The sequence below is a fragment of the Leuresthes tenuis genome, unplaced genomic scaffold (genome assembly GCF_036924035.1).
Source record: "Leuresthes tenuis unplaced genomic scaffold, fLeuTen1.0.hap1 SCAF_14, whole genome shotgun sequence".
Classification (NCBI taxonomy): Eukaryota; Metazoa; Chordata; class Actinopteri; order Atheriniformes; family Atherinopsidae; genus Leuresthes; species Leuresthes tenuis.
In genome coordinates, this window is record NW_027325368.1 from 4693201 (window position 1) to 4704790 (window position 11590).

Genomic DNA, 11590 nt, shown 5'->3' on the forward strand with positions numbered 1-11590 from the left:
AGAAAGAAAGAAAGAAACCCTCTTGAGAGTGCTTCAATTATTCACAGGCTTTGGGGCATGGAGCATGGCAGGGTCGGTGGAGCAGCGTTTAAGCTGAGGCACTCTGTGTTTGAAATCGGAGATAAAGAGGCTATTTGTCTACGTAGTGTGCAGAGCTCTTATCAACGATTTGTTTGTGGCACAACTTAATTTGCATACATTTCTTGGAGAGAAAGATGAAAACTCTGCTCTCTTGGCTGGAACAGGAGGAACAGATTGTCCTAACAATGCACATTCCTCCACAAGGCTCACACTGTTGTTCAAATGTTGAACTTGTGATAAGATTTCCATTGCAAATCCTGATTATTAATATATTTGAAAGGATGATTAAAATAAAATAAAAAAAACTCTTTTCATTCCCAAGATTACATGTCTTTAGTGGCCCAGCTGCTTCTATATATACTGTCACAATATTTACAGGATAGTTCCATTTTAATACATTTAAAACATCTATTTTGATATAATTTTACTCAAGAAAGTACTTTCCAAGATCTGGGAATGCTGTTACATCCAAAAAAATAATAATTTAAACAGGAAAAGGGAATAAGTATAAACCAGTAAAAATTGTATCCGATGATACTGTAGCATCTGTTTTGCTTCACCTATATAAAAAGAGGTCCACTTCCATGCCACATCGGGCTGGGACATGTAGCCCAAATGCTAATCTTGGTGCTGCACTTTAATCAATTTGGGGTGCAGAGTCTCAGATGGAGCACTGAGGAGGAGAATGCTTAGTTAAACTTTGACATTAAAAAAATATTGGTGCAACATGGGACTACAATCTCCTGAGTGCAAGTCCTATGAATTTTTCCTTTATCCTTCTCCAACATCCTTAAGTGGACTTCATTACTTTCTTTCAAAATGAACCAAAAAACATGTAAAACATCTCTGAGGTAAATTCATTTATCAATGCTTTTATCATTGATTTCAGACCAGAGGTTGGAAAAGTACACACAATCTTATTCACGTACATTTGCCAAAAAACAACAAAAAAAGTCTGATTCAGTTTCTTATGGAAGAAAAATTAAAAAGTAACTCCTGAACAACAATTTCACTCACTGTGTCAGCGTCAAATTAACTGAAACTCAAACCATTTTTACTGCAAATATGACAAACAACAATGTACTGAAAACATTAACAACTGACACAATGAATATGCCAAAAATTTTCTTACAGCCTACAACTCTAATCAGTTTATTTGAATAACACCAGATGATTAATACCTTCCTGCTCTAGTTGTGTTACGTCATTATGAGTTGTTCCAACTGGTGTTAGCCATCGATATGCCAAGAAATTGTCCCATGCATCAATGTCCATTTCATGCAGGCGGAGTTCAGTCTTGATGTTGGGAAGTCAGCGTCTGCACAGACACTGAAATTACCAGTCGGTGAATTAAAATGTGATGATTTGATTTATGTTTTATATAAAGTTAAGTAAGAGTGTAGACCGTGAAACTACAGGGGCAGCGCATGTTTGTTATGAATTAGATGAGAGGAAATGAAAAGCCTGACGTGAAGGAGAGAGGTGAAATGAAAATAGAATATGGAGAAAGAAATATATTAATAATGCTTGCCTTGCTTTCATCGACCTGTCTTTTGCTCAGTTTATTTTGGCCATAGAAGATATAATATTATGTTGTGGATGCAATTTTGTCACCAGTGATATCCGATTTTCATCATAAGACAGTCCGGTTAAAGCTTTAATGTAGCTCCTGTTCTTCCATTTGCTGAACCATCAGAATAGTGTGTAAAGTAGCATTAAACATCACTCTGTTGGTAATATTTTAATTGATTTATTTCAGTCATTATTTTACATTTGGCCTTATGTTTTTAATATCATATATTGGCACAGAATGATGGCACGTGCAGTTAAAAGCCCATTAAGCATAGTGTAATCACTATGGTTGTTCTTTTTTTTTAATATACATATTGTGTATAATGTAATGAAATTGATGCAATATATCAGCATAATTATGTCTATTTGTCACACTTTGAAGTTGGAAAGTTTTATAGTCCAGGCAAAATAAGTTGAGTCCCTTGGAAAATCAAGTCTAGGGTTCCCTGTTTTGAGGGAACATTAGTGTCCAACAATTCTCTAATTGTGCACTTTGTCGATCGTGAGATTTGCTCATCCATCAAGACGCTGGTGTAGATCATTATCATAGCCACTGGAGAAATAGCTAGACAAAAGGGACACCATTTGCATTACGATGAGATGCCAAGGACTCCTGACCTTACATCAGCACGTATGAGCAGCTAAAAGTGATCTGTTTACTTATATTCCTTGTATTTTTAGTTCAGATGTAGGCAGTATGTGAATCTAAAACCTCATTGTTGTTGATACACTGAGCCCTGGGTGACATGGTTTTTCATTACCATGAAGAGTCAGTCACACATCACTCCTCTGTGCCTCCAAATACTCACTGAGCACCAGACGTGTTATTCTCCCACTGAACATAGTCCCAACAGACGCACTACTTACTCCTTTATGAAAAACTACCCAGCTGGAGATAAACACAAAAGGACACCAGGCAATGTTGCTGTTATTGTCAGACAAATGACACCCTGTGAGAACTTTAATGTAAAGATTTCCAATAAAAGAACTATGGATGACTACCATCTAACAATGTGGTCCTAATTCTAGTAGCCGAACCCCAACCAATATCCTAAAGTCCTGCATATGACCCTGACTTTTTAACCTCCTAATGTGGAAAAAAAGGGGGTGGAAGTAATTTCTCCTCAGGGAAACCATGGAATATCCCATAAATGTACAATTCCCATTCGACCTGTATGTATCATGCTATAGGAGAAAGAAAAACAAAAAACACATGTAGAACCAATAAAGTCTTTTTATCCATTTTCCGATAAAAAATACATTCATACAGAAACTATTTTACAAAACAATTTCAAATGAAAAAATCTTGTTATGCCATAAAATGAACAAAAATAGAGCCTCGTATTTTCTAGGGTTATCCAATAAAGATTTTCTCTAACTCATAGGGCATCTTTGCAGGTCTTTGAAAAAAATTGAGTGAAAGAAACAACATAAATTACATTACAAATAAAAAATATTAATTGAAAATAAAAAAAATAAAAGAATTTACGGGCAAGGTTATGACAATTCAAGTGTTCAGAAAAATTCGTGTCCGAAAAGTTTTTTTTTTCTTTTTTCTTGAAAGACGATAGGCCACGTGTGTCGGCGCCATTTCAAAATGTACATTGCTCAATCTTATTTTGATTTTCTCCAAAAAACAAAGATGTTACACAAGCAAATGAAGGAAGTTGGAGTGCATCTATTTTACAATAATGCTTCACCATTTTATCTTTCATATTTAGAAACAACACACTGCACTTGTTTTTGGTCCCATACCCATTCAAAATAGAAGCTTCCTTACAAAATTCTCTTTAGTTTACAATGTAACATATCTTTGCATTTTTGACATTTCTCAGTGTAAAAAGAAGCATTGACAACTGAATTTCTTTAATGTACAACAAGTTGACCTGCACAGGTGTTATCACAAGGCTACCTGTGATGTTGACTACAGAGTGACAGACATCAAGTATGAATGAATGAATGAATGAATGACGTTCTCTCTCAACACTTCCAAAAACAGCACACAAGCAAAATAAAGGAGAATGTTAATTTTGGAAAATGGTGATGAAACAACTCCAATTATGAACTGAAAGGATTTCAAAAGAATTCAGAAAATTCCAACAGTCCGCAGAGGAGCTGTGTTGAATTTCTGTCATTTATGTTAAAACATGCATATAGTGACGTTTGTACAGTCCCACATCAATTTACCAACAGCGAGACAGAAACCTGTAGACCTGCAGCGCAGCTAAGCTGACCTGGTCAGACTGGTTTTGGTACCGTTAAGTAAGATCATGTGTTGTTGAAACTAGAAGTGAGGAAAGATACTGACTGACATTGAGAGCGAGACTAAACAAAACACACAACATCGAAACAGACTCACGATTGAGACTGCTGTCATTACTTCCAAGGACACATCCTTTTCTCTCCACAACATACGCTTTTGACACATCAACTAATATAAACGGCCCTGATGTAAATGTTTTCTTCGCTGTAAATTTCAAATTCACTACGTTGGTGACTGTGCACACAACATTTCATGAGAACATGTTTCCAAGGCTCTGTACCTTTGACAGCAAGCTACAGCTCATCTGCATTTCATCCATATGGACTTGTACTACATAGTAGTAAAACACTATAAAAGTGAATTGCTTTTCCATGTACTCCACAATTCTGTCTCAGAGCTGGATCATTTTGAAGAATATGATTTTGTTCTGATATAGTTATGTTATATTTAACAAAGAATGCACATATATGCAAAAACGGCAGTCAATATGAAGCTGATATATGGTACATTTTAATATTCAAGAGTTTGGAGGAATCTGTTGCAGGAGAAAATGGCAAATAGGTGCAAGTGTATGGATCAGAGCCTTTTATAAAGCTATTCAATAATGCACTACTGCATTCGCAATGGCCGTTTGGTGCATGTGTGTGTGAGAGTGATCTATTTAACAGGACAAGGCCACTTACATAAGGCATCAGTAAGGTCAACAGTGCATTTACAGATAGAACAAAAGAGAAAAGCAAATGTGAAGAAAAAGGAACAAAAATCCCATGATCAAGACAGTTGCTAAGCAATAGTGGTATCCCCAACTTCTCAAGAAAAAAAAATGACGGCCTTATGTGTTTTTGTACAATACAATGATATTGAGTATTATGAAGGTAGCTGCTCTTGAATGGAATTCTGTTGTCCTACAAGCAAACAAGAGAGCGACACATCCCCCGATCCCATGCAACTTCTGTTATAATGGCAATAACTGTTTGTGTACAATTGTTTTTTTGTCTTTTTTCTTTAAAGATAGAAGGCTTACACAATGGACAACAAAATGAGCTTTATAGCGTGTAGGTTTTGAGACAGGCTACGTAATACATTGCACATTTAATAGCTGCACTAAACAAAACAACCTCCCACTTTTAGACAGGGAGCTGTCGTTCCACCTCCTGGCAGAAAGGGGGAACCCACTAGGAAATCTGCTCCACCAAACAACCCCCTGCTCCCCGCCACTGCGAACAGACTCAATCAACACAGACAGAACCTTTTGCTTGCATTCATTCTTAGTGAGACAACAGATAACCCCCCCTCAAAAAGAAAACCTCCCTTGTATAACATCACCCCCTCTATGTCATTCACTCGCAGTTCCACAATGCAAGCTCCATCCGCTCCATAAAGCCAGCACAGGCATCCAGTCACAGGCACTCACAGTCCCATGCACACAGGCAAACACACTGTCAATGGAGGAATGGCACTCCCACCCCCGGAGTCCAATAATCCTCCAGGAAAAAAAGCGTTGAACACCATACAGAAGAGTCTCTTCCCAACTTCTTCAGCCGAGATTTTTCCCATTTTCTTTTTTCCAAGTCTCTCTCTTTGCCCTCCTGCTCCTCCATAAAAGCCTTTCAAGAGCATTCTCCACAGCGAGGTGTTGGAGGCACTAAGTATGGTGCAAATAATAGCCTGCGTTGCTTCATGTTTTTCCACTGACTGGAACATGGCGGTGCCCCTGTTAACGCTCCCAGGACACACCGGCCTCGCTGATCCCCAACAGGTCAGGACAATCGAACAGAATCATCCCTCACAGCTCTCAACATGGAGGCCATCTTAGATGTGCCTCTTCATGTGCAGCGCCAGGTGGTCAGAACGGGAGAAACACCTGGGAGGGGAAAAAAGATTTTCAGTTGGATGAAAGATATCTGCATACAACGGGATATATTATATTGAAATATAGTTCTCTAAAATATAATTCTACATTTTCTGTTCCAACAGAATCGGTCGAAGAAAAGAAAACATAAAACCACATTAAATAAAGTTATATCTTAAATTACAGCACTACTGGTGTATTTATGCCAAAAAAGTGGCATTCATAGGGATACTAATCCCTTTGCCAACCTTATTTATAAGATACAAAATATTGAAATTAAGGCTAAATTGTTTTATTTGTTGTCTAAAACCTGGGAAATAAACAGTGCAATGCCCTTTCTCATTTGCCACATCTATCTGTTGCTTTCTGTTTAGATGGAAATAACATCGGTGTTGGCTGTGGAGTCTTTTTGCCATCTGTTTATCCGTTTACTTCTGACCGAGAGGCAGAACCAACAGTTCTGTAGACACTCTGGAGGGACCTCGGGAATTCTCTGGAGAACTACAGCGATCCATAAAATCCAGAGTTTGATATTTCAGTATATGCATTTTCCTGCGGATGTGCAAAGCTTTATTCCCAGTAGAGTCACATGCCTTTGGTTATTATTTCATATCAAAGCAAAATTGGTGCCGGAATAACAGTATCTCTCAAAATTTCAATAGAGGTTCTATTAATAGACTTATGAAACAGAACTCGATCAAGGCAGGAAGGTATGAGGCAGAATTGCTGGCCAGCAGTTGGTGTGCAAAAGTATAATCATATTTCATTCCCTCCTTTGCATATATTCTTAAAAATCCTGGGCTTTAATGTCTGTCTATTGTCTGTTTTATACAGTTAAATAGTTTTTTTGGGTGGGATTAACAGTGCAAGCTATTTACGCAAGTTGCCAAACTGTACTAATGTTTTTGAACAATCAGCACGAACCTACGCCTTCTGGACCAACTACCGTACACTGATGGCTCTTCTTGTGCTGAGTTAGTATCGTCTGAACTTTTCTGAAAGTTGTTCCTACCTCAGCTATTTGAAAGCGCTCAATGATCCAAATTAGATGATCAGTCTCACTTCCCTGAGCTTCTGACTCCCGTCTTTCCACAGTCCCTCTTTGATCGTCAGCCTTGGCCCTGCTCCATCAGTCCATCCTTTGCCCTTATTCATCCCTCCACTCAGCATGTCATTTTGATCAACTAATTTGTTATGGTCTTTGTTAGCGAGGGAGCGCTTGTCACCAGAAGTAATTGGAAGAAGATCAGTGCTTCATTATAGTGTTTCTATATACTGGAAATAATTTAAAGAGCGTGAAATGAAACCATAATTCAAAGTGCTCTGTTTGACATACATTTTTGCCAGAACAAAACTATTATGTCCTAGTATTGTGATGAATGGAAATATATATTTTTTTCTATAATATATTATTGTTTCTTGTTAATGTTTTTTTTGGTGACCTGTCTGCAAACTAAGTTTCCCACCAGGGACCATGACCATGACTTATGACCATTTACTGACTGTCCAACACTCTTACCTGTCGCAGTGACTACATTTGAATGGCTTCGCTCCAGTGTGCTTCCTGAAGTGTCGGGTGAGTTCATCACTTCGTGCAAAGCGCCAGTCGCAGCCCTCCCATGAACACCTGTAAGGCTTCTCACCTAATCAAATAAGAAGACCAAAAAGAAAAGAAAAAAACCTTAAGGAGGGGTTGTATATATCAGAGTTCAAAAGTTCTTGCTTGTGTCTCAACAAGTGATATCTCCAAGTTCGCTGTAAAGCATTTCTACATCCTTATATCTAACATTTAAAACCCCTCAAATATGAGCCAATATTTGCGGTGGAACAGCTGATACAATGCTGATTTATGAGAAGTATGATCCTAAGTGGAATGGGCTGACTACTGTAAGTTGAGGAGAAAAACAACCTTGTGAGTCTCAAGATCTGTGGTATGTAGCTGTGCTTGAGTGGAAGGCTTATGTAATGGGTGAGAGCTGCTTGAAAAAAACAGAGACTGTTCCTAATGGCTCTGAAGACCATTAACCATGTGGCTAACATGGTCAGAGAAAGATGTGAGGAATGCGACTTCCTCTGCTAATAGGCGGCACAGCTGTAAACAGCCTGGCAGAGTTCAGAGGTGACGAGGGAAACCGCTCACATTTGAACTCCCAACAAAACACTGCAAATGTCATCTTCCCATAATTTCTCTCTACCTCATATGTTCCCTCTTGAAACTGAATGCAAACGGGTGAGTTTCTGAGTCTTTTCCCAGGGTGAAATCTGAGAACTGTTGATTTGTTTTCCTCTGGGTGCTGCTTGGCCACAAAAGAACGTCCCTCCCCCTTCCGTCCCTCCCTCGTACATTCTCCCCTCCCCCCTGCATGAAGTCACGTTCCACTGTGTGAATTAGGTCACACTTGAGGGCATTCCTCCTGACAAACTATTCAAAGTATGTGGGAGTAATTTCAAGAATTTGACAGAGAAATCTAGATCCAGGTTTATTTCACCTGCAGTTACGCCATATTTGCTGTGAGGCATATTTACCTGTGTGCGTGCGCTGGTGTGCTTTGAGGTGCGAGCTCTTTGTATACACTTTTCTGCATCCGTTGAAGTGACACCTGTGCACCCGCCTCCTGCCATCAGGTGATGCCTCCCCGCTGGTCAGCCCAGACCTTTCCAGGGTCCTCTCCATGCCCCCAGTCCTTATTTTCCCAGGCGTGTGGAGCACAGTCTGTATCCCACTCCACACCTGGGCAACAGAGCCCTCCTTGCCAAGCTCAGGTGAGGACGGAGGTGTGCTGATGATGGCAGAGCCCAGGTCTTCACCGTTGTCACCCAGAATATCAGTCAAAGAGTTGGAGGAGAAGTCGAGGGTGGGGGAGAGCTCTTCAGAACTGTCCGAGGCCTCGCTGCTGGAGTCAGAGTTGAAGCCACCAACATCAAGGTGCTGGTTGTCCTGATTGTCTTCCTCCTCCTTGATGTGGGGGATCTTTGGGTCCGACTCATTCGACTTGTCCCCACAGGCGAGCAAAAGCTTGCTCCACAGGTCCTCCTGGTTCTCAAATTTGAGGTCTGTGGCTGAGACATAGGGCTCGCTCTGGAGGTATCTCTCCAGCTCGAGGCATGTCTGTGTGGAGAGAAAACAAGATAGCAGTGAGTCTACTGCTGTACAGAGCTCAAGTTCTGTAACATAACTCATCGGCCCAACCGGAAAGTCCCCAAAACCACCAAAAAAGTCATTTGTTTTTACAGGAAATCCTAATGTTCTCCATGCAGTGTGTTTATTCTTAGCTGCAGCAGCATGAGGGGGAAATGCTGTGACACTGTAACACCACTTCTCTGTCTGCAGAAATAAGGCAAGACACAATGTCCTATGCAGAGGATAGTCAAGTGCACTCTAAGGGTGCCCTCTGAGGACATATCGAGGAGGATTACAAGAACCACATATCCTCCCGAGATCATGCAAGAACAAGGTGCTTTTACCCGCAAGCAAATGCATGGTTTTGCATGTGTGCAAAGTGTGTGAGTGTGTGTGTGTAGGTGCGTGATGAGGTTGGTCATGAAATTTACATATGCTACAGAGCTCCCTCTTTGGGTTAGAGAAGTGCTTGTAGATCTTTTAAATCTATCAATTATTCAACATAATGTGGATTTAATAATGCATTTGGAGGCATCGCTAGAAATAACATAGCACACCAGGGACTGAGGTGGGGGGAGGGGGGTCTGGTTCGTGGGGGTCCATAAAAAGCCTGGCATGAATACTGCAACAGCCACTGTGAATTGTGGGTCTATTTTGTGTGAAAAGGAAGTGAGAGAGCACTTCCTTTACCCTCTGCAGTCAACAAGCGCAGGCCAGATATGAAAGCCGCTTACAGGCCTGTGCAGTTTCCTGATGAAGCGCTTTCCAATACTCTCTAAAATGTTAGTGTAATGGAACTAAATAAAGCAGTTGTGACTGTGACAAATATGACAGATCATTTAGTCACCTGGTGACAAACTGAGGTTTAACCACTTGAGGTTTCCCTCTTTGGTTGAGCTGAGGACAACATCAAAGTTGAGGAACCCAACCAAGCTACATCACTGAATAATTTCTAAAAAGTGTGAAGACTAACATACTTTGCAATGTTGATATATTTTACAGAAAAACAATAAAATAATGAGAGAATGAGCATCCTGAAGAGCAGAATGTTTTTAATGTTTCATTTCTATCATGGATGGAAAATAACCATAAAGAATGTTAAGGTATCAATATGTTAGAAACACATTTAATCTTATGATAAGATGGAATTTATTAATTATTTCATAAAATACCCGAAGAGGTCGTTATTAGCACTCTTTATGTTTAAATTAGAAATACAGTGGGAGTAAGTTGGGAAGGGAAAGCGAAATGAATTCAAATGCCTCTCGTCAGCAGTGCTGGATAAATCCCAGGCGAGCTTTAAATGCCTGGGAGGGCGACTTGGAACGAAGCCTGAAAAGATCTGATAAACGAGAGACAGAAGAAGAGACCGAAGCCAATTCATTTCATTTCCCAACCCGAACAAGAAGACACTTTCGCCCTCCCTTCGTTTCCAGACTAAAACTCAACCTACTGTTCTGTCATCCAGGGGCTGCTTGGTTGAGCCAAACTGGAACAGAAATCAGTCTCTGTCATTCTCTCTCTCAGTCTGTCAGTCTCGTGTGTGCGCGCGTGCGCGTAAGAGAGAGGAGGAACGAGAGACAGAGAGGCAGTGACAGAGGAGAAGGAGGAGGTGGCGATACGCGCAAAGACGCACGACTCACCATTCAGTCACTAAATCTGAAACACAGCGTGTTTTTATTTTATCACATGCCGATGCGCCTCTACAACCTGCAGGCATGAGCCGAAACGATCCACGGTGCTGCTTTTACCAGCAAAGCACCACAGAACAATATTAGACATGTTGTAACATACGAAAACAGTCAAAGGAATAATAATTCAGATAATTGTCAGGGAAATGTCAGCAATGTTTAATTCATCAGAGGGTATGACATGACGTTTGCAGTTAATAGTTTTTAGAGACACGCTGTATGAGCGAAATATTTTTATTTTTGGTTTTGTAAATTCCTTTTACAGGGAAGCGTTAGTGAAGGAACTTGCATCACTTCCCCACAAACTAAAAACATGCGGAGTTTTAACACGGGACATCCTAATTACTGTCGCTCTACTTCAAATGCAGACAGACAGAAACAACTGTCCCATTTGCACAAGTGAATAACCCAAATTCCTCGCACTTGTTAAACAATTACGCACGAGCAGCGGGACTCTCTGTCAAGCTGTGGGTTCATGTGGATGGAATAACTCCTTACCTGCTGCCAGTACTCTTCCAGAGATGGTAAAGCTGAAAAGTATCCCGTGTCGTGCACAATTTGGAGCTCCTGGAAGATGCTACACATAGGAATGACATCCATTTCACTCCTGAGATTCAGAGACAAGTAGAAGCGAATTCAAACTTGTAATGAAAAAGCAGCTCGCTGTAATCAGATAGAAGCTGGACTCTTCGCTGTATGCGCATGTATGATAGTCTGCAGCCGTCTACTTCCAGTGGAGGTTCTGAGCGTGTGACGCACTGAGAGCGCACAACACTGAACTCACTAAAAGTCCGTCAGCGCACTGTAAACTTCCCCCCCGATTCAAAATTACAGACAAACCCACCCCCATGTGATTACAGTACGTTTCGGCACGTTATCCAATCAACTCGCAGGAGCTTACCACCCGCCTACCTAACTACTCCCGGCCAATGCTGTGGGAGAGTCTACTCATTTTTTGTGCTGTGATTGGTGCATGGCTTGAAGTTTCCTCAGCTCTCATTGGGGTAAAA

General features: G+C 40.6%; 1 protein-coding gene across 1 annotated transcript; it reads right to left on the reverse strand.

Moving 5' to 3' along the window:
• Positions 1-2869: 2869 nt before the first annotated feature.
• LOC140268273 (Krueppel-like factor 6) lies at positions 2870-11390 on the reverse strand. The gene is made up of 4 exons (XM_072363039.1): positions 11079-11390; positions 8295-8877; positions 7288-7411; positions 2870-5780 (listed from the first exon to the last, which is right to left on the reverse strand). Exons 1-4 carry the CDS (start codon positions 11178-11180, stop codon positions 5729-5731), a joined length of 861 nt encoding a protein of 286 aa, XP_072219140.1. The 5' UTR covers positions 11181-11390; the 3' UTR covers positions 2870-5728.
• Between the last annotated feature and the right edge of the window lie 200 nt (positions 11391-11590).